At 39.0% G+C, this 23946-nt stretch overlaps 1 protein-coding gene across 2 annotated transcripts in view; it reads right to left on the bottom strand.

The window, feature by feature from the left end:
- Positions 1-4738: 4738 nt before the first annotated feature.
- The window catches only part of UBA2 (ubiquitin like modifier activating enzyme 2), a 31435-nt gene continuing 12227 nt past the window's right edge, over positions 4739-23946 (bottom strand). For both annotated transcript variants that reach the window (XM_061172310.1, XM_061172311.1), the window contains 11 exons: positions 23147-23214; positions 22576-22697; positions 18916-19015; positions 17858-18024; positions 16019-16112; positions 15813-15925; positions 13227-13382; positions 11700-11796; positions 8839-8944; positions 7125-7261; positions 4739-5599 (listed from right to left, as the gene is read on the bottom strand). In XM_061172310.1, the coding sequence (XP_061028293.1) occupies positions 5418-5599; positions 7125-7261; positions 8839-8944; positions 11700-11796; positions 13227-13382; positions 15813-15925; positions 16019-16112; positions 17858-18024; positions 18916-19015; positions 22576-22697; positions 23147-23214 (1342 nt within the window). In that variant the 3' untranslated portion in view covers positions 4739-5417. The remainder of the gene's footprint in view (positions 5600-7124; positions 7262-8838; positions 8945-11699; positions 11797-13226; positions 13383-15812; positions 15926-16018; positions 16113-17857; positions 18025-18915; positions 19016-22575; positions 22698-23146; positions 23215-23946) is intronic.

Below are 23946 nucleotides of genomic sequence, written 5' to 3'. Positions count from 1 at the left end.
TAATGAGACCCCCTTATCTGTCTGTAGTGTCCATATTTTCTGGACCCCAATTATGGACAAAATTCAGTGGTTTTCTCACAGTCTTGGGACACACTCAGATGTCAATCAAATATGGACTGAGTAACTTGGGTTATGAGGGAAGGGGGATGGCATGCAGTCAAACAGCGTATGGAAGAATCGCTGGGGTCCGCATTTCTTTTCCTCCCCGCAGCTTGCAGCAGTCTTTACCTTTATAAGATAATTTTTCCTGGGGAGAGCAGAAGTAATCTTTCACCTAAAGCACGCTCGTACCTCTCCCAGCTCAGCACCTAGGGGCCAGTCCTCCCATTAACACACAGCACCAGACCCAAGTGCATGTTTTGCCTAATCCACTGGGAGTTGTGCCCAAAGGGATTTTTTTCATCCCCTTTTCTGAGGCCCAGCTCTTTCTACCACCAACTTCCCCTGGTCCTATTTCATCCCTTAGGTCTCTCTGGGAGCACAGAAGTTTCAGAGCGTTGACCACTAAAGTCATGGATGGTTAGTTCCCCAGTCTAAGAATTAGGGTTAGGATCTGACAATTACAGCTTGCTTCCTCCATCAGGGAGCAAGTGGCCATCTTGGAAGGACCTTCACTCTCCTGCCCTGAAACCTTATCCTGCACTAAGGAATGGGAATTTATGCACAAACTTTACATGGCAAAGACCCCAGCCAGTCTACATCTCCATGGGGAGGAGCTATTTGGGGATACCCAGATTCCTACAGCCTTTGGAATCACATTTTTGAGCATGAGGTTGGTGTTCATGACTTTCAGTGCTGCTGGAAGCTGCCACTGGGACCAACTGAGAAGCTTGGCAACACACAGGCTGCAGGTCCTCAGATTCTCATTGCTACCTATTGCTGCCTTAAGATGAGAAGTTAGGTTTTTGTGCACACCAGCCCTTAGTTTCTTACCGCTTTCAAAGATTTCTACCAGGCTGGCAAATTTGGCAAGGTTTTCCAAGAGCAGCATAGTGCAGAGTAGGGATGCAATATGTTTATAGAATGAGTGAATGATGGTGTGTACAATGCCTACATTCTAAGATTGATCTTTTGAGAAAGTAAATTTCAGATTTATAAAGTAAATCCTGAGGACCTTCTTGGAGCACTATACATTCTAGTAAAATTTTTGCTCAGCCTTTCCCTACATAGTAAGTCATCATTTGCTGCAAGATTTAAAATTCTTGGGGACTTCCCTGGTGGTGCAGTGGTTAAGAATCCACCTGCCAATGCACAGAATACGGGTTCAATCCCTGGTCTGGGAAGATCCCACATGCCACGGAGCAACTAAGCCCGTGCTCCCCAACTACTGAGCCTGTGCTCTAGAGCCTTCGAGCCACAACTACTGAGCCCACATGCCACAACTACTGAAGCCCACGTGCCTAGAGCCCATGCTCCGCAACAAGAGAAGCCACCACAATGAGAAGCCCGCGCACCGCAACAAAGAGTAGCCCCCACTTGCCGCAACTAGAGAAAGCCCGCGCGCAGCAACAAAGACCCAACGCAGCCAAAAATAATAAATAAATAAGTAAATAAATTTATTAAAAAATAAAATAAAGTTCTTAAAACTGTTACAGGGAATTCCCTGGCGGTCCAGTGGTTAGGAATCTGTGCTTTCACTGCCGGGGCCTGGTTCCATCCCTGTTCGGGGAACAAAGATGCCTCATGCTGCTTGGCCAAAAAAAATTAAAAAATAAAATAAAATGAATATATAAGATATATATATATGCAAGCACAAAGCAGCATCAGAGCCCTATAGTTCAACGCAGTTTTTATTTAGTGAGAGCAGTTCAAAAAAAGTTCCCTCTGTGTGCAGAATGCAAATAATGTATTCCCAGTATGAAAGTGTCTATAAAAATACTTCGCTAAATATATCTTGCAAAACAATCAAATGGATCCTGGTCCTCAGGAACACTACTTTAAGATGCAAGGAAATGAGGGATCTTTACCATACCTAAAAGCCACAATGACTAGAAACATGTGCCAACATTTTTTCTTCCCTAATTTCTTTGGGTAATAGTTTTTGCTTTCTGTATTACAAGAGGCTTAAATTTGCCCATGGTCCTTGGCCATAGGGCAAGTCCCCTTCAGACGTATGTGCCATCAATGGGCAATTTTCAGGAACAGGAACATGGACTATGAACCAAACGTTTTCTGGCCGCTTCTAAGTGGACCTTTAATCTCCTGGGAACAATCTGGTCCTCTTCTTAGTTCTCTGGAGGCTCCAATGAAAGAGACTTCCTCCTAAGTCTCAGCCTAGCAATCCGGACGAGCAAAGCTGATTTCATCAATGCCAACCCAGGAATCGCTGTAACACTTTCTCATTCCAACTGATATTTTTAATAATCTTTATTACCTTTCTGATTTCAATCATAGGATATACTCAATACAAAACTTGAAAAACAGACATAGGCACTAAAGAAAAATACAGAATATATATCTCCACTTTTACTATGAAAGTTTTCAGAGAAAAGTTAGATGGCACAGTGAACAATGTATATAGGCTCCATCTATATTCAATGTTAATTTTGTTTTTTCTTCCGGTATTATTTGCTGAGCCATTTAAAAATTGTAGGTATTTTGAGCTTCATCTCTAATGTCACAAGAATAAGGACAATGGCCTATATAAGAACATTACCATAGGTAAGAAAATAATTCCATTATCACCTAATTTATTCCACTTTCAAATTTCCAATTGTCACAAGACTTTAGTCATCTATTTTGCACTTGAGTTCTAGAATATCACACATTCTATACTTGTCCAATTATTTCCTCTTAATGTTTAATTTGTTCCTGTACCCCTTCTACTTCCTGTCAGTTGGAAGTCTAGACACTACATTCAAGTTACTTTTTTTGGGGGGGCCTAGGTGTCATTGTGTTCTTTGAATCAACATCTCATCAGTAAGCACATACCAGGTTGTCCCATTACTGATGCTAGGTTTGATCACTTGATTACAGTGATGACAGATCAGTCCATCGTCAAGACTGAGCTTTTCCCTTTCGCGAGTTTTTTATACAGCAACATTTGAGCACTCTGCAAAGGTTCTGTTCCTCAGGAGCCTTTTACTAAAGGTTTTGATATCCACTGATGATCTTTGCCTGATCAGTTATTTCGTTAATGGTTCAGGCTCTATATTAAAACACTAAATCCTTTCATGGTACATGCCAAGTACGTGGAATGATCTTTGGGACAATGGACTCTCTAGGTAAACTTGAGTCGCCAGACTGCTCCCAATGAGGCTGGAAGGTGGTTTGTCAGACTGTATTTCAGGCTGGAGCTGCCAGGGATACACCCTTGTCGAGCCTTGCTTCCAGCCCACCCACTAAGAAGTCCCATGTGGGAAAACCATGAATACAAGGCCAGATCTAAAGTATCTCCACTCTCCAGGGACATGGGAGCAGCTTGAATCTTAGTCTAGTTGAACAAGACACTGTAGTCAGAACTGCTTTGCTGGTAAACCCAGATTTTATAAAAACAAGTAGAAAACGGACAGAAACTGCTGGAAAAGTAGTCACAGAGTTGTTGCAAAGATGAACACCACTGCTCTGCCAAGATAGAAACACACCTCTACAGATCAAATGGGCATTTAATGCCACATACATTCAAATGGGAAAGAAAAAACGAAAGAACATACACATAATGCCAGAAATACATTGTTGACAATTGTGTCTAAAAAGGCAGGGTGAAGGGTGAGGTTTTAAGGAATGGAGAGACTTTCAAATTTTCTCCAGAAAGTACAAATTTTCTGGAGACCTCTTCGGAATGCAAAATTTCAAAATGGGAGATGATCATCAGGGACCAACCAGTTAACCAAAACTTGCTTCTGAGAGGTGGTATTCCAGAATATCTCATTTTTATCTGTTACACAGCTCTGTAATTTTGAAATTTATTTTTCTGGAGGAAAATGAAACCTCCAAAAAAATCTAGAGGCCAAGTGAACCTCACAGGGTCATAGAGTTGTGGGTGGGAATCTAGCCTGCTTGCAGTTGTCGTATCTGAAGAATGGAAGTCGGTTCATCCTGGAGGCGTCAAGCAGCATGCTCCTGCGGGCTGAGTCTTGTTCGCTACGATTTTTCTGAAGGTTTTGATTACATGATGAATTTACAAATGACACAGACGAGGAGTAAGCTGGATGGCAGAGTGAGAATTACACAAAGTTGGACAATACAGTGAATTATCAACTTGAAATTTGGCTGACTGTGGCCAAAAACACCAAAGGCAGAGGTACAGAATTGGGCAAAAAGCTTCATGGGTTTCTGTTACCCAAACACTCCAGGCACATCTGTGTGATAGTGGCCTAAAGGCCAAGGCCTTCCGAGGTCCGAGACAGATGTGAGTGCTGCCCCTTCAGCACTGGTGTGGCCACATCTGCTGGCCAGAGTTGGGCCCCAAATGGCACAATGCAAGAAGGGATTTGGATGACCTGGGGACAACCCAGAGTGGAGGAAAGGCTTTCCCCATGGAGTCTCAAATTGAAGGCTCCAAGTGACTGGGGCCGAGCAAAGATCACTTAAATGTTCTCAACAGAAGGCCAACTGTTTACAATCCAAATGCCATTAAAAGCTTTCTTTCAGAACGTACTCACCTATGGTAAACAGCAGAGGTCTTGTAACCTCCACGTCCGTTTCTGAGTTAATTTTCTAAAAGCAAAGAATATAGCATGCCTGCAGCAAATACAACGTATAAACCCAGCAGAAACGTGAACTGTGCAGGCATGTATAACAAGTATGCAGATGCCATTTATTTGGTCCATAAGTACAGTATAGTCGTATTTGAGTTTTACAAAACATCAAATATAAATAACCTGAAACTGGAACAATACACAAAATTGGCTTCTTACACAGACATACCAGGCAGTACAAGCTGAAAACTTGAGTAAATTAACAACTGTTTTACATTAATATACATAGTGCCAGTTAACATTTAAAAACGAGTTTCAATGCATAGCACTTGATACTTCTTTGAATCTGTTTCAGTCAATTAAGAGTATGAAAATGGTTAGATCTAGGCTAAAAATAATTCTTCTTCTAACCAAAAATAAAGGCATAATATTTATAACCAGGTATCAACTTTACTAAACCACAATATTGTAAAACTGTTAAATGATACCTAAGGGTATTTACATTAAAAAGGCAACATGCATTGTGTTGTTCCATCTCATGACTGGTTATGCACACACTTTGTTCAAAGGGTTTTAAAACTATATTCCTACTTTCAATACAGCATACTGCAATGTTTCTAATAGTTCTAGCAAAATGAATGCTTTCAAAGGGAGCAGAATCATCTTCAAGTCACTGGTGCCAATTTTTTCCCTTTGGAACAAAGGACATAACAAATAACCTGGTTCTGCCCAGAAGGCCTACTGCAGTAAGAGGGTTCTGTTCAGAGGCATTTCCGTTCAATCTAATGCTATAACATCATCAAGCTCCTCTGTCTGCTCTATGCGTGACTTTTTCGCACTGACATTCTCTTTCTCATCTAATTTCCTCTTGCGACTTCTTTCTTCTTCACTGATGTCAGCATTATTTGAGGGACCTTCTTCATCCGAATCAACTATGAGCACATCATCTTGCTCTTGTGCTTATTTCAGAAAAAAAGGGAAAAAATGGTTAAAAGTGGGGGGTTACTAGCAGTTCACTAAAATTTTATGTATGTGAAAAACTAACTCTTCTAATATACACCAAACTTTAGAATGGCTACCCTTAGGACCTTGGCTTTATACATTACATATTTCCGTAGTGTTTTAATGTTTTCTGTTACAAGCACCTCTTTCTTTCTTAATCAAAACAAAAATTTTAACAAGCATTATATAATTCAAAGGAATTGTTACAGTTCCTTGTTTCTACTTCTCCAACAGAAAAGAGGGTGAATATCCTAATATTCGCAGTAGTGGTAGTAATAAACAACAACAACATATACATAGCACTTACAACGTGCCAGGAACTGTTCTGAGCACTTTACATATACAACTCATTTAATCATCACAACCACCGTATAAAGAAGATAACATTATTATCCATTTTCCAGAAAAGGAAACTGAGGCACAGAGACTTGCCCACGGTCACAGAGTAGCAGAGGATGAGGTCAGGATTCAAACCCGCAGAGTGGGGCTCTACAGTGTATGCTCTTAACCTTACACTGCGGTTGGTTTTGTGTCACCCATCCCCCAACACTCCACTAAATCAAAGGCAGAACACCTACCTTACTCATTGCTAGAGCCTCCAAAACCTACCCACAGCAGTGCATCAATAAATGCACATTTTGAATTATGATTTTTGAAAAACTACCAGTCCTTTCCTTAAAGGAGGATGATGAACCTTTCTATTTTCAGAGGGGGAAAAGGTCATGAACCCATGGCCCACACATTCTAGACTACCTCAAAGTCCATCTTTACAACTCTCAGAGAACATGAGAACCAAGGAACCACCATATTCCAAAAAGAACACCAAAGACACAGGGTCAAAGAAATGAAAACAAACAAGTGAAAAATTAGTAACTTTTAGTTTCCTGACACTACAGAATGAAGAGGTAGGTAGGTAGGGTGTGTGTGTGTGTGTGTGAGTGTGTGAGAGAGAGAGAGAGAGTTGGGGTGGGGTGGGGCAGGTAGTAAACGTTTACATTAGAGCACAGTAAAGCACCAACACTGAAAACCCAGGGAAAGAGAGCTTCTGGTGCACTTTACCAAAGTCACACTGGTTCTGAGAAAACTGTGAAATGCTAAAATGCTATACTTACCAAGCATCTGTTCACTCAAAATAGTTAGATGCACTAATTTACTGCTCCTATGAACAGGCATACAAAATCCAAAACTACTACGACTAAGAATGAACCATCTTTATACACTAGTAAACTGACATTTCCAGTTGTAAAAACAAACGAACAAAAAAATAAAGTGTCTATTTTCCATAAAAATTTTACCCAGTCTTAAATATCTTCATGGTTCATACATTCAAAGCTTCATTAAAACAATGCCAAACCAACACACACCTCTAGTAGTCCTGCGGAGTTCTACTTTATGGTCAACATTCATAAAATAATCAGTTTGTTCTAAATAGTTGTGCTTGGTGGGTAAATTAACAACCTGCTGGCCGGGGCCATGACTCACCTGTGGATGTGGAAGGCTGAGCTCCATCGTCACTGCCATTGGTTATGCTTTTGGCAGCACCTTCAGCTTGCTTGGGCCCCACTTTTTCTGGGGCATCACCAACAACTTCAAATTCAACATCCTTTCCTAGGTCTTCACTGTAAGAGAACCATGTACTATAACACTGGACCACTGCTATACTACTTACAAAAGCAAAGGCACATCAGACAGAAACTGTTCTCAAAGCTCAAAAAGTGTATATACTATGTACACACCAAATATTTGGATTCTGATTTTCAAAGAGTTTAAAAAAAGACTATATAACAGATTTTTATGATAATTCAAAACTCTAATTCAAATGGTCAATAGCATCGCACTTTCAATTCAGGGAAAGGGTTTTTAAAAAAAATGTTAAGTAACTTTTATTGCTAAAGCAGAAAACGAGTTGAAAACTGTGAGGCCTGATGTAATTCTTAGGCATTATTTCTTCAGCTACTAGGTGAAAAGGTTCTATACACTCTACTCCGATCTTGACCAGAGTAATTTAGTGTTTGGGGGTTGAGTTACATGGATTCTCGGTTTCCTCCCCATCTTTACAGGCAGCACCCTGCTTTTGTAATGAGTTCCCAAAAACATGTATAAAAGTTTAATGCATGAAAGTCAAACAAAAGACTTACATGTTATAAGGGGGGTTCTGTTCCCAGAGAGCTAAAAAATATGATAAAAAAAACCCTAATTATGCCTCCTTTTTTAGACACCATGTGATATATTTCCATTTTATTGTACATGTCCTTTCACAACTGAACACAAGCACACCACTAACATCCAACTGGTGTCTAATCGAGGCCAGATATCCCTCCCTAGCGACATCTATCTTTCACTCAATTGGCTCTTTTTATACTAATAACCCACATTCAGTTTTTCCTGTCATTTTATGCTTTTTATAAACTAAGTATATATATAATGTAATACTCTCCAAACAACTACACAAGTTCTAAATGTTTGGATATATAGATAGCAACACTGGCAAAAAACATGTGAATGCAGGTGGCAGCCTTTGCATTTTGTTAGATGCTACCTAAAGTAATGAGTCAGGGTGCAGTTTAAGGGTATCAATGAGCATGTTACCTCATTCAGCAGATAAACACACCAAAGTGGAGGACCATCTGTATTTAAATTGTGTTACATATGTGCAAACATCCTGTAATGCAAGCACTTTGGATGCTTTTTTATAAAGTGGGCAGGATATAAAATCAAATAAAAAGAAAAAAATACATGACTCAGGAATCTATATAGGATAAATTTTAGTGCTCTCTTGTTACTGCTCCAGATCACAATGAAATACTTGTTTTATGGGAGAACTATTTCTTTCTTCCAAATGAATCTTTAAAACTAATTAAATTTTTTTATTCTAGTTCAATTATCAAAATGAACGCACCCCTGATTATAACTATTCAAACACCTGGATTTCTACCCTCTCTAGGTCTTTCTGATCAGCCACCACTGATGAGTTAGTTAACCCTTAAACATTTCTTGCTTATCCCTTTTCTTTCTGGATTCTCAGATTTTTCTGTAGGTCAAACCTCAGGAAACTTAGTGGCCAACTTGAGCATATACATGGTGCAGCTTCAAATGAACAGTACGGTTTAAAGGTAAGAAAACATTTTCTCTCCACTTTATCTTAAGTTTGTATATTCAAATAACTTCTTACACTTAAAATATTAATAGTTCCTACCTATGAAGGATGTTGATTAATAAAGTGTAGTCCTGAAGGAAGTCGTCTGCTTGAAGTCGGCTCCCATTTCTAATTCCAAATTCTGATAATTTCTTGTGATTATTAGCTAGAAAATGTGAAAGAAATTTAGATGCTTTAGTTATATGTCCATGGAGCAGTCACCTTAATTTTTAAAAGGTAAACCCCCTGCTATAAGCTGAACTCTATCTCCCCAAAATTCGTACACTGAAGCTCTAACACCAGTGCCTCAGAATGTGGCTATACTTGGAGACAGTGCTTTTTAGAGAGGTGATTAAGTTAAAATGAGGCTGTTGGAGTGGACCCTAATCCAATCTAATTGGTATCCTTAGAAGAAGCCAAGGAGGGAGGCCTCAGGAGAAACCAAACCCGTCGACTCCCCCCACCCTCCCAACACTTTGATCTTAAGAGTTCTAGCCTCCAGAGCTAGGAGAAAATAAATGTGTTATTTAAGTCACTTGTCTGTGTATTTTGATATGGCAGCCCTAGTAAACTAGTCCACTAAAGTATTACTCACTTAGGTACTCAGCCCTGAAAACTTAACTACCAAAATTACTTCAAGGGAACCAAACTGTGAGAAGTTCTGAGAACCTTCTCTCCTTGAAACCAAATTAATCTGGAATCCTACAGGAGTCAATGACAACTTTTAGAATTGTTCAAAACATACTCTATTTCTAAAGAGGTTATCCACAGAAATGCCAACAAACTACTTTTAGCAAATTTTACAATTCAGAAGTATGAGGAAACTGTTTATTTCAATGAATTTTTCAACATAAATTTTCAACATTTCTCAATGGACAGCAGGGTCTCCAAAAACTAATCACTCCAACCTAGTTCTCTCTTCCACATGTCATTTCTGCTTCATCTGAATATCCCCAGCATGTAGCACACCATGCTTAGCATCTACTAGCACTCAATAAGCCTTTGCTACATGGATTATAAATACTCCAACCAAACTTTTGGTGTCACCACCTCCTCCTACCTATTCTAGGGCCATCCTGCCTTAACTATCCTTTCTCTCCTGCATGTTCAAATGCTCCTCTCTCCTGACCTGTAAAAGCACTCAAGTTTCATTTACAAAACTGCTTCCTCATTTAGCTGCCAATTTACACTCTCCCCTCACAACACTCAGTCAGCTTCACGGAGTATCTGCTCTGTGTCTACAGACTGTGTATAACCTGTTGACCTGTAGCCACCGTGCCTGGCACATACTAAGCAAACTGTATTTTAAATTCTACTTACGTTTAAATTTACATAATTTTTTACATAATCTAACAATCTTTTACGTTCTTAGTTTTTATTTCTTATTTTACCTTTTTAGTCTCCCTGGAATGTCTCTGGAAAACAATAGTTCCTATCCAGACTTCCATCCCCAAGCCCTTTCACACTCACTAGAACTCCTCAGCCCAACATGTTCAAAAGGGAACCAGTCACTGAGCATTCTATCCTGGTGAATTAGCATCACCTATGAAGCCAGAGTCTTGGCAACAGTTCTGTCCAAGCCTAACAATGCTACTCTTCTTCACCTGTGCTCTAAATTCTGCCTCTGCAAATCTCAAATCTGCCATTTGCTTCTGCCTTAGTAAAAATCCCTCACTTCCCTCCATTTTTTTCTGACTCCCTGCCTCTTCTCTTACATCCTTATCTCACCCCCCTGCAGATTATACTTCAAGGTAACTGCATTACTTCCCTGCTTAAACCCTGGTGGGAGCAGGATATTGGGGGAGGAGGAAGACAAACAGACATTACACATATGACACGGCGAATCCTCCAGCTGCACAGTCACTGCCAACCCCACAGCACCCCACCTTCCAGTGAAACAAAATAACTGGCCATTCCTAAAGCTTTTATATTGCTTCATAAGTTTATGCCTTTGTAGATGCTGTTCATTCTGCGCAAATGCAGACTCTCCCCTCTCAGCTCTTCTTCAAGAACTGGCCCATGAGTCCTCTTTCTCCTGTGACACCCCACCCCCCCGACCCTCCCTTTACAAAGCTTCAATTCAAACTTTGTTCACTTTCTCTCTATAGTATTTCTTAGACGGCACTAAATCTACTTGCTGATAATCCCTCCTCTCCTTCTAGGCTGTAAGTACTTCAAGCCAGGGACAATTATCTTATTCATCTTTGAATTACGAATATCTATGACTATGTCTGCAACACAGATGGACTCCAAACATATTTGAATAAATGCTCTCTCACCCTCAGTAGCACAAGTATTTTGTGGAAAAGGACCACATTTAAGCCACTGAGATTCTTGACCAGTTTCCATTTTGAAGGTCCTAGCCTTTAAAAGAGACAGATGGCTAGAATGGGGCTTAAATATTCAACTAGACTCTTAAAACAGACTATGACCCAGCCAAAACGCAACCTGCAATTACTCATGACCTAATATCCCCAAATTTCTTAACAAGGAGCTATAGCCAAAAAGAATCCTGACACTCCCCATCAGGACAGATGAGGTGTGGGAACTTCTAAGTCCAATCAGATTGACCAGTGTGGTCTGAAGGAGGCATAACCACAACACAATTCTCACTTAGAAAGCTTAAACAGAATCTAATGCATTACACCTTATATAACAAATACATTAACAAAAGGGATGAACTGCTTGAACTTCCGAAAAGGAAAGCCAAGAAAACCAAAACTGGGCACTGATTTCAGCAATAGTCTCTGCTCTATATCACAAGCAGGCTATCAAGGCTTCCCCACTCTTGGACAAACATCACCCCTGTCAGCTGAGGTACTGAGTACCATATACAGTGAATGGATAAACTAACGTGCACTCCTTCACGCAGGCAGTCTGCATCCAAATGAGGGGGAGTGAACACAGGCAATGTATAATACCTTCTGTCTCTCCTTCTTCTGAAGATATTAGGATTGTTCCTTTTCCATCTTCAATTTGGACATCTGGTGCTACCATAGCAAATTTTTCTTTCACTATCTATAAAAAAAAAAAGATTCAAAATATTAACATATGGAATTAAAGACCATAAAAAGCCTAGACTTTTTTTTTCATAAAGGCTCTTAACTTTCCCCTTCCATTGGAAATGAGCCAAGTTGCTCTTTAAGGTACCTTAGGGCAAGCAGGAAAGCAATGGGAATTTACCCAATTATCTCATGCCCATGTTCCATCCCCATGTTTGACCACTGATGAAGATCAGGTAAAACTTACTCCAGATGGAGACTGAGAACTCCTTGGCTGGCTCTTGGTATTTTGTCCTTCCCAGCAGATTAGGTACTAATCTAGACACTTGACATATTTTATCTTAGTCTCTATTCCAAACCCGTACTGACAGATGTTTTATAGATGAAAAATTTCTCATCAATCTGATTCTCAGATAAAGTCTTCCCCTTCCCAAGTTCCATCTCTAAATTCCAAGACGGATCAGGAGTGATAATATTGTTAAATCCTACCTGATCCTATAAAACAAACAAATAAACAACAAAACCAAACAATGGAGGAACTCTCTAAAGGTCCAACTACCCTACCAATAGTGGAATTACCTTTAGCTCAAGAATGAGTAGATACCAACTATAATCGTTTCTTTCCTAAGAAAGAAGATGGGACAACCACCCTCTCTGCTGGCCAGTATATCAAGTCCTGCTGCTTCCCCATCCAAAACATAAGCTCAAATCAACCCGCCCTGTGTAACCATTTCTGGGAGAAAGGCCATTCATTCTCAAGCAGCCATTAGGGCCACGAAGGTCTACTCCCCCATGTCAGGAGGTATATAAATATGTAACACTATGATGGACATAATCAGAGGAACTACCTGAAATGATCCCCAAAGTGGGAAGTGGAACCCATTCAGGCCATTTTTTAAATCTTTCCTAATTTAAAAAAAACTAGGAGGAACTGAAGGACCAAGCTTTAGAACCAGACCATATCCTAACCCCCCATTTCTCACTCCAGAGCTCTACAGGTGAATCCACGTGTGCAAACGATGCATCTTCTCAGGGACTAACTTAACATACCAGAATCAGGACCGTCACTAGATCACGTTAGGATACCTCCTATCTGCCAAAAAAATACAGAATTTACACACTGCCTGAGAAACAAAGAACTTGCTTACTAAGATACTGTGCCACCAATGTACCACCTGTGCTCCATATTCTAGCCAAAAACACCTAGCCAAAATTCCCTTCTGGGATGTGAAGCACATATTCTGGAACCACAGACAGGAAAGACAACAGGACCCAGATTGTAAAGCAACCCAGGATATCAGAGCAACACACCTCAGTAGTTAGGGTAATTGTCTAGCTTTTAGTTTGTTATCACAGTAACACTGTAAAAGGCAAAAGGGGACTTGTTTTTTCTTATAAAAAGAAAAATGAACAACCCTGTGGAAAAGAACTAGGCCCTGCACTTACCTTATCTTGTAAGGTGAGAACAGTCACTTTATGGACGTTCAGCCGCACAGTCACCTCTGGCTTGCTAGCACATACATAACAATTAGGGTTGGGAGGATCCAGTGCACAAGGCACAAGGAGCTTCTTTCTTGGGTTTGGTTGTTTATTCAAAAAAATCTTTGGAAAAAAAAAAAACACAAGCAAAAATCAGAAATTTGAGTCATAATTTACATACCATACAGTGTTCACTTAAATACTCCCTTCCAGAAGGAAAATCAAGACCTTTTTTTTTTTTAAAAAAAAAAAGTTTGAGTATGTACTTATTTATTTGTTTGTTTATTTATTTATGGCTGTGTTGGGTCTTCATTGTTGCATGCAGGCTTCCTCTAGTTGTGGCGAGCAGAGGCTACTCTTCATTGCAGTGCACGGGCTTCTCATCGTGGTGGCTTCTCTTGTTGCGGAGCATGGGCTCTAGGCATGCGGGCTTCAGTAGTTGTGGAACACGGGCTCAGCAGTTGTGGCTCGCGAGTTCTAGAGCGTAGGCTCAGTAGTTGTGGCTCACGGGCTTAGCTGCTCCGTGGCATGTGGGATCTTCCCGGACCAGGGCTTCAACCCGCGTTCCCTGCATTGGCAGACAGATTCTTAACCCATGCGCCACCAGGGAAGTCCCAAAACCTTCTTAAGAGACTGATTTTTCCAACCTTCTTTTTAAATTAGCTACCTTGTAAATAAGGCTGAGCTTACTGAAAAGAAATCTCCTTGTACTGAAGACTCTATAGACTATTCTGCAAACTAATTTAGCATAAATAAGGGCCTAACCATACTTGTCTCTGGTATCATCATTAAATCAGTTTTGGGGTTCCTTCCTAGTGGTTATTCTTATCAACTTTAAGCCAACTTCTAACAAGACCAATACACTAATTTCTCTAATTAATGATAATGCTTTCGCAGATATATGGAACAAATGAGCTACCTTTTTTTCAAATTTTCAGATGACTATGATATTAACATTTACATAATTAAAGGAAAAATAATGTATGTCTGGCACTATTACCATTTCCCTAATACCCAAACAAAAAAATAATATGAACCAAGGGAAATTAAAAAAAAAAAAAACTGCACCAAAGTTACGAATGTCAGAACACTGGAAGCTAATACACAAATTCTCATCGTGGAATTACCATGTAGTATGGTATCTGCTAAGATGAATTAACTCTAAAGAAGAACCCCATCAATTCCCCGAAGCTTAAAGAAGTAAATCCCTTGACAGGCATTAAGTGCTAGGAAGAGCCCTACTGTAGCCTCTCTCCACAATAAATACTAGGCATATACATTTGTACTGTCAGGGCTGGAAGCAGGGTACAATGAGAGAACAGACTTATTTGATCCTGATCTTCACTGGGAAGGTAGAAATCAACAGTAATAAAAACAATTGCTAACACTACTAATACTCAGGCTAACACTATTATTAACCTATCCTGGCATTCATTTATAAATGCGAACAAATGAAGCCCGGACATATGGGTATCATTAGCCCAAGAGAAGAATAGAGATAAGAAAGCAAAGAAATGGAAAGGATGTTACAGAACAAAGTAGACACTTGTTCAGGCTGCTATAAAAAGGTAGAAATCAAAAAATATATAGTTCTTATAAATTAAAAACATGACAACCAAAATAAAAATTTAAATAGAAAACTGAACCTAGATGGCAGACTGACCATATGAGTCTACATTCCCTCACCCTGAAATTTCATGGAAACAATAAAAGGTATTTTAAGAGTGCATTAATAATGGCACTGGGTGGCTTCCCTGGTGGCACAGTGGTTAAGAATCTGCCTGCCAATGCAGGGGACATGGGTTCAAGCCCTGATCCTAAAGCCCATGCTCTGCAACAAGAGAGAAACCACCGCAATGAGAGGCCCGCGCACTGCAATGAGGAGTGACCCTCGCTCGCCGCAACTAGAGAAAGCCCGTGCACACAGCAACGAAGACCCAACGCAGCCATAAATAAACGAATAAATAAAATTTTAAAAACTAAATAAATAAAATTAAAATAAACACAAAATCCTCTCTGAAGAAACACACCTTCAATAGGTCCTTAAAGAATTATCACAGATATAGTTTTAACAAATACTAATTGTTTTTTAAAAAAATTATGTATCACATAAGCAAACAAAACACTATGAGAGAGATCTAGCAGATGACTGTAAACTCATCCGTAAAGATTTCAGACATTCACATGATCAAATATAAGTTTAAAATAAAAAAGACTGACAAAAAATGACTGAAGAACAGGGGACTATAAAATAACCAAATGGAATTTTAAACCAGAGAACTCTTAGAATTGAAAAACAATTGAGAAAAGTTAATGTAAGGACCCACACAAGGAGTTCTTCCAAGAAATCAGTAAAACTAGAAATGTTAGAAGCAAACTAGCTTCTGCAAATGTGACAAAAATAAGAGAAGCAAATGTGTTTTCCTTTTTGTTATAATTTCCAGGAAGCTTACTTAAACATGCAACTCACAAGGTAACTTGAATAATTACTTTTCCATTGCTTTAAACCAATTTTATTGTTTTAATTTAAAAATTGCAAATAGAAACACTCACTGTTCTACACTGGTCTATTTTTCCTGATAAAATCTTCAATCCTTCCAATACTATCAACCCAGCAATCACTGCATTAGTAGTAGCGATAGCAGGAATAATGTTCCCTGCCATTGCTGGAAAAAAAAAAAAAAAAAAAAAAAAAGTTTAGCTGTTAAAAAAAAAACCTTAGAATTTTAGATGATACAATTGAAGTACAAAAAACTTACATTTGATATCAAATCTGCTCTTCATATTCATGCTGAAAATATGCATCCTGAGGTTTGCAGCAGAGGTGACGAAATCCATTGCAGATGGGTCATCCTGCCAATAATTTAAACAATTTAACAAGTCTCCCCACAAATTTACTAATTTGGCTAGTATTTCTTTCAGAACAGCAGTTTCACACATTTATAACAAGTAAACTAGAACAAGAGATGGCCTCTCTGGATGAGAAGGGGGCAGGGGCTCATCATCAGCTCCTGTGATCCAGGAATGCAGTCTTACCAAGAGCCAGCAGGTTCTAGGAATTCACTCCTGCTTAAACAAATGCACTGGAGACTAAGAGTATAGACCAGAATACCAATTGCATTTATTGATGGTGGCAATCCTTCCCTGGGTCCATCAGTCAACAATAAGGTTGTGTGACAAGTACAGAACCCAGGGAACACAGGCTGTTTTGAGAAAGCTATTTCATTGAAGCCTCAGAAACAGCTGAACTACTCCTTTCGGCTTTCCTTCTCCAAACTCCCTTCACGTACACCACAGTACTATATTGTTTCTTTTCAGATGTGGCAGGACAATAATTTTCCCTTTACAATTTCCGTTCTTCCTGAGACTATATCCTAGTCTCTCTAATTAGATTTCAGCAAGGTTTCCTGCTTTGAACTGAGAAGAAACTATCCTAGCCCATAATTCAGAAACACCAAAGTATAAAAGAAAAAGCATTGATAGGATGTGGGTTCTTTACATACTTATTTGGCTAGCTATGTAAACACAGGCAAATAAACCTCCCTGACCCAATATTCATTAATCTGTTAAATAGGAAAAATTATATAAACATCTTGTAAGGTTGTGGTGAAGATTAAATATTATTTAAGAGTACCCAACACAGTGTCCATCAGGTACTTCCCCAGGCAATTGGCTTATCACACCCATTAGTTACAGAGTTTACTCACAGAGGCTAACAATTCACAGTTCCAAGTTTTGTTATGTAGCCCCTGTGTATAGATGAAAACCTCCCAAACCACTAGTGTAACAGTAACAATGAAAAAAAATTTTTTAACAGTTACTCCTTATAGCACACAAACCCTAAAGACTAATGTTTACAAGACTCCCCCAAATCTAAATTTACCAGCTTTATTTCAGATGTCTGATTCAACCCGTCTCAAAATTTGCACATAAAGTTACCTTAGTTTTCTTAAACTGATCAAACTTTTCTCCTTATTTTAAAACCCACAGCAAATCTTTACCAATATATGAACATATAAACTTTATCAGATAAATCATTTACAGCCATAGAAAATATTGACTACAATTAAAAATAAGTAAACTCACCAAATCTCAAAATGTAACATTTAACTGCAAAATACTATTAAATATTGTTTTAACTTGTAAGAAAAATTACATCTCATTTTTGAATTGAGAAGTCTCTCAGACCTTTAAGAGTTAAAAGGCAATTTTATTACTTTCAAGGCCAAATTAGGCCTATGAGCTGTTGTCCCCAAAAGGATATTATGACTTCTATTAACAAATCTCTATTACGTAAGATGTTCTCTTAAGCCTATTTGCTTAAGTCAGATAAACATTTTACTCCAGTAAAGTCACATTTATAAACCATGAACACATGAGAATCTAAAATGAGGTTTTATGATATTGCTTAAATTCACATATAGAAAATTCATAGTTCAATGTAGTAATTAGAGATGAAAACATCCAAACAAAAATCAACATGTCCTCAAAATCTGGTAGAATAAACAATATCCCCAAATTACTAAGTTCTGGTACAGCTCAAGAACTAAAATATACATTTGATATATAAGTAATTGCCACACATTTTCAAAACAAACCTTGTCCCATATAAGCTCAGCTCCATCTCCCTTTTCTGCTAAATGAACTCTCAAAGTCTCAATGCTCTTTGAAAAAAGACGTGCATAGCTCTTTACATCTAGAACTTGCTGGTCTCTCAGACCTAACTGGGGTTCATTTTGTTGATCTGATGCATTGGTTTCTTCTCCTAAAGAAAAAAATATTAGAAATTTCACTATTAACATCATTCCTGTACTCTGTTTAACAATTCAATACCTGACGATAAGAAAATCAAATAATATGAAACAAATTCCATTAAAGTAATTATCACTATGATACACTTATGTGTACAAGAAAATCGCCAATATTAATATAGGAAAGGTGCAAGACTGTCTCAGAACTTCATAGGAGATTACTGGAGGATTCAAGAATATAATGTAGATAAGATAATAAGCATTATGCCCAGAACATAGTTAGCACTCAATAAGTGGAAGCTATTAGAGCAATACTTGAATTGGGCCATAAAGTGAAGTATCCGTTACTGTAGATAACTGCAGAAAACTGCGCCAAACTGACATCCTAAGTCTCCTGGTATCTTTTAAGTTCCACTATGCTGAACACTGCTGTGCAAAGCAAGCTGAGACACAATGTGTTGAAGGAGAGTGGGTAAGGAAGTAGTCACTACTGCAATAGTTTTTCTTGCATATGTTCCTAAGTTAAAGGAACAACACTTTATGTCAGGGAAAATATGAAACAACTAAATGTTAACTGATAAGGGACTAGTTAAATTATACTGACTGAAAAGAGCAAGTCAGAGTATATAAATAGTATGATTCCATTTACGGAAAGTGCATATACAACTGCCTGCGTCTACGTGCACGGAGTTATCACCAAGACATTCCCTAAAACATTAATAGTAACTATTTCCCTAGGTGATGAGATTTCCAATGATTTTCCTTCTTCATACTTTGTTGAACTGTCTGAATTTCTTACCATGGGTGTATACCACTGTATAACAAGAAATGACAGGGCTATTTAAAGATTTTAGGTTAGAGAATTTCCAATTTAGGTATCCCAAAGACAAAAATGTATCCTTTACCTTGACTCTGCACTTCAGCCCAATCCAATGGAACCGGAGGTTTCCTTTTCCGCCACAGTTTGTCCATTGTCAACAGATACCTGATATCATCTTTAAAAAGCTAAGATAGAAAGAAGGAAAGGAGGAAAGGAAGAAAGGAAGAAAGAAAGGTAAATTCCATGAACCCTACAGTCCCTACGCTGATAAAATAAAACAAAATTTCCCTGCTGATTTATTTTAAACATTACACTATAAAATCTGATTTAAAGAACACATGTTACATACCAGTAGATTAACAATTCTCAAAGGGGCAGGGGGAGCTTAAACCTTTGTGTAAAAGGAAATTTTACACAAAACCCCTGTATGTGAAACACTTAAAATCAGAGATGCTGATGAAAGCAGAGTAAGAGAACTCTGAACTGTGCTGACTGACCCTGTCCTCCCAAGTCACCTCCCCTAAATTAGCTCCTCAGATCAGTCGGAAGCACAATCATACCATTCAAGCGGACTAAGTGAATACACACCAACTCCACAAGAACTGAGGCTAAAGGTACCAGTTAGCAATATCTCCAAGTTTGTGGGTACATACCAATAAAGCACACACATTTAAAAAGGGCTCAAAAACAGAATTTCTTAACCATCTGCAACATCTCTGAAATGTGCTCCCGCCCCCCCAAATAACCTCAAACACACAAAACAATTCCTATTTCGAAAATAAAAACATAAACATTACCACATGTAGACTGAGAGACCATCACATGAATCACACTTCCTATGTGGCAGAATTTCAGATGATTTTAATAGTTTTACCTTTTCCTTAACTATATTTTCTATTGTTGACTGATTTATTCCACAGGTTTGTTGTATGTACCAGGTATGAATTTAGATGTGGCTAAGTTAAAAGAACTATTTCTATCAAAATATACTCAATTCAATAAATATTTATTAAGCATCCTTAATCTTTGAAAACCAGCCAAATATACAACTAATTAGAGTACAATTCAGTGTGAAAACCACACAGCTCTGAGTACTGTAAGTTTTTTTAAAAATTTATTTATTTATTCATTTATTTTGGGCTGTGTTGGGTCTTCGTTGCTGTGCGTGGGCTTTCTCTAGTTGCGGTGAGTGGGAGCTACTCTGCGTTGTGGTGTGCAGGGTTCTCACTGAGGTGGCTTCTCTTGTTGCGGAGCACAGGCTCTAGGCGCTCGGGCTTCAGTAGTTGTGACACGTGAGCTCAGTAGTTGTGGCTCACGGGCTCTAGAGCGCAGGCTCAGTAGTTGTGGCCCATGGGCTTAGTTGCTCCGCAGCATGTGGGATCTTCCCGGACCAGGGCTCGAACCCGTGTCCCCTGCATTGGCAGGTGGATTCTAACCACTGAACCACCCAGGAAGTCCCTATCTTCACACTCCTGTCTCTTTCTATAAACCTATGAATCTCAACCAAATCCCTAGTCTAAACTGCTCTACTTACCTAGAACCATCTGTCATCTCTCTAATATCCCAGAGGAATCTCAAAATTAATTCTATCACCTTCCCCTCTTCCCCAACCCCCACGCACACATCTGTTTCTCACCCTACCTATCTCAGAGAACGGCACCTCTGTTCACCTGCTGCCCAGCAGGAAACCAGGTAGTATTATTCTTCATTCCTCACTTTATACATACAAAGTCCTGTTGAGTCTAACTTTTCCTCCACACTCCACTGGGAATGCAGATGGTTGTACTTCAGATTATTCTGGCATTGCACAACTCCAGAAGGCACTGTCCCATATTGGTTACAAGAGGAACACCAGGTCCTACAATAGTGCACTGCATACTTTCTATACCTTATAGACTACCCTTTAATGGATTTCCACTGCCTTGGTATAACATCCTTATCGTGCCAGATCTAACCTCAGCTTACCTTTCCAGACCTCTTTCCACTCTCCCCTTTAATGGGAATTATTTCAGTTCTTCAACCTGAAACTTTCTTTCCATATGCTGCACACTCATCCCCACCCTTATTCTTTAAAGTCTTGAGTTGAAATGTCAAGACTTTAAAGAAGTCTTGACAGCCTCTGGACAGCCTCTTCTGAACCCTCATACTAGGTCTAATAATAATGTTTAATAATAAGAGGGGTTAAGTTTACTTATTATTAGAGGGTTCCAATGCATCAGAACTGAACGTCATAACACCCTGAACCTGAAATTCCTTGTTCAATGTTTGACTTCCCTTCTAGATGCTGAGCTCCCTCCCTAAAAAGAGCTGGGACCCTATTTTCTGTCTTTCACCACTAAATCCTGTGTACTTAAAGTGGCCCCTGGCACACAGCAGATGCTTAAAGTTACCTGTTGAACAACGGATTGGAGATGTACTTCAGATTATTCTGGCATTCAACCGTTGCTCACGTTGGAATGGAAATAGGTATATGGATACTAGTTTGGAAAACACTGTCGATAACCATATCAGAGTTAAGTGCATTTGATTTTAAGTATAATCAAAATAAAAACCACTTTCTAAGGTAAAGGCTGTAATGAGGAAATAAATGCAGTAGGTTTAAGAAAGTCAACCTGTGTCATGTATTGTCACTGAGGAAAGATGAAATAGAAGCTGGAGGGAGCAGTAGGCCATTTGCTTAGGACAACAGGACGTGTGCATGCCAGAAAGCAGACAGGAGGAGCCAGGAGACTCAAGATGCAGGGCAGAGAGAAAATACTATTTGAAGAAAAAGGTACAAGACGGAAAAATACCAGGTGGAAGCGTTAGCCTTTACTCAAAGGGATTTCTCTCAAACAGAAAACAGCTAATAAGAACCTACTGTATAGCACAGGGAACTCAGTACTCTGTAATGACCTATATGGAAAAAGAATCTTAAAATATATGCATAACTGACTTTGCTGCACACCTGAAACTAACACAACATTGTAAATCAACTATATTCCAATTAAAAAAAATTTTTTTGAATAAAAGAAAAAAAATAAAAAAGAAGCAGGGAAAAGAGAAAGAGTTTGCGGTGAAGTGGGACCTTCTCTTAACAGGTAAATTATGTCCAATGGCTTCAAACCTGTTAATATATCCTTAAGGTCATCTGCCTAATAAGGTCATATTAGGCAGTTTAAGACAAGTTGAGAAAGCTTCAAGTGCCTATTATGATAAACTTGCTAGGCAATGAAGGTAGGAGAAATAAAAAGACTTTTAAAACGCATATCTGAGGGCCTAGCTGAGCCATAATTAGGTAGACCTAATTAAAGCAATCTTACAGATTTCTCTAAAAATACTGAGCAAACAATACATAAAATGAAGAGGAATTCACCCAAGAACACAGGCTTAGGGATTCAAGAGCAATTTAGAACATGTCAACCAAACTCTCAATAGAAGATCTGAGCGGCAAAGGGATATAAGACGAGAAACAGCAGGAACCAAAAGTCAGTTATACAAAGAAAATCAAGAAGTTCAGTGAAAGTGAGGGAAGGAAAGATAACCAAGAGTGAATAAGCAAGCCTCTGTATTTTACCTTCTATAAAGATGCTATACTGATTTAGTATTGATGTTAAAATTTCAAACCTGTTTATCCCACCTGCATCAATGAATTCACTAAGACAGCAGTAGGCATAAAAAGAAGTGTAATTCAATCATGCACTAGTTTAAAACAAACAGAGTAACAAAAATCTATCCACAATTATAAAAAAAAAGTAAACCTAACCTTGGTAAAAAGTTTAACTGGATCATATCCAGTTGATTTAGCCCATTCCTTGGTGGAAATACGTTTAATGTCACCATCTTCATTAGATGCTCTGGCTCTGGCTTCGGCTTCCATTGGTTCCCCTACAAAACAAACACCATTTTATTTTCAACTGTAGTTAGTGTAGAACTAAGCTCTCATCTACCTTTAGGGGAAAAAAGAGTCACCATGGAGGACACCCGCATCTGACGCATTCTGAGTTCAAGGAGACAGAATTATAACATGCTCGTCACCATCTTTTTCTACCTCAGTGTCTGAAGGCCATATGTAGAGCAGGTCCAAGTACAGACCTATAATCAGATCTGGGAACAATTCCTGCCTCTATTTACTAGATTTGTGAAACTTCCCTGCACCGTGTTTCCTCACAAGAAAAATGGCAGTACCCATTTTTAAAAACACCCCTTAAACACATAACATATTATCTAGCACATAACAGCAATTATTTTCCCCCGCCTTAAGCTATCAATATTAAATTAGCAAAATAAAGATAGTGCTCACCAATAAGAAAATATATCCCAACTAGTTTACTCACAGGAAGCTTCAGGGTCAGCTCTGTCAGGAGACACTTCTTGATCAGCATCTTCTTCTCCAAACAACTGGCTATAATTTAAGAGTAGTAAATATTTATGTACAACAAAATACTCTGAACAAAGGTTAACTTTTTCTACTTTTCTCAAAAACAACTAATTTAGTTATCTCAAATCTTTAGTAGGGATGAAAAATAAACAATTGACAAATTATGCTCCATAAACTTAAAAGTATTAAAACAATCTGTTTAAAACAGCTTGCAGGGACTTCCCTGGTGGCACAGTGGTTAAGAATCCGCCTGCCAATGCAGGGGACACGGGTTTGAGCCTTGGTCCGGGAAGATCCCACATGCTGCAGAGCAACTAAGCTCGTGCGTCCACACTACTGAGCCTGTGCTCTAGGGCCCACGAGCCACAACTACTGAGCCCATGTGCCACAACTACTGAAGCCCACGTGCCTAGAGCCCATGCTCTGCCAGAAGAGAAGCTACTGCAATGAGAAGCCCACGCACCACAACAAAGAGTAGCCCTGCTCGCCACAACTAGAGAAAGCCTGCACGCAGCAACGAAGACCCAACGCAGCCAAAACTAACTAACTAAAAAAAAAAAACAAAAAACAGCTTGCATCCTCGTTTCAACCACAACACAGGCAAGGCTAAATTTTAGTAGACCTAGATTCATTTCTGCCAGCTAGGCTCTGCAAATTCCTATGTTAAAATCTTTGATCAAGAGACAGGTGAGCGGCTTTTATATTCCAACATGGATAACATTCCACTGCCAGAATAATAACTGTGAAATATACCTG

This window comes from Eubalaena glacialis, chromosome 18 (genome assembly GCF_028564815.1).
Source record: "Eubalaena glacialis isolate mEubGla1 chromosome 18, mEubGla1.1.hap2.+ XY, whole genome shotgun sequence".
Lineage (NCBI taxonomy): Eukaryota > Metazoa > Chordata > Mammalia > Artiodactyla > Balaenidae > Eubalaena > Eubalaena glacialis.
This window is presented reverse-complemented; position numbering and strand designations above follow the sequence as displayed.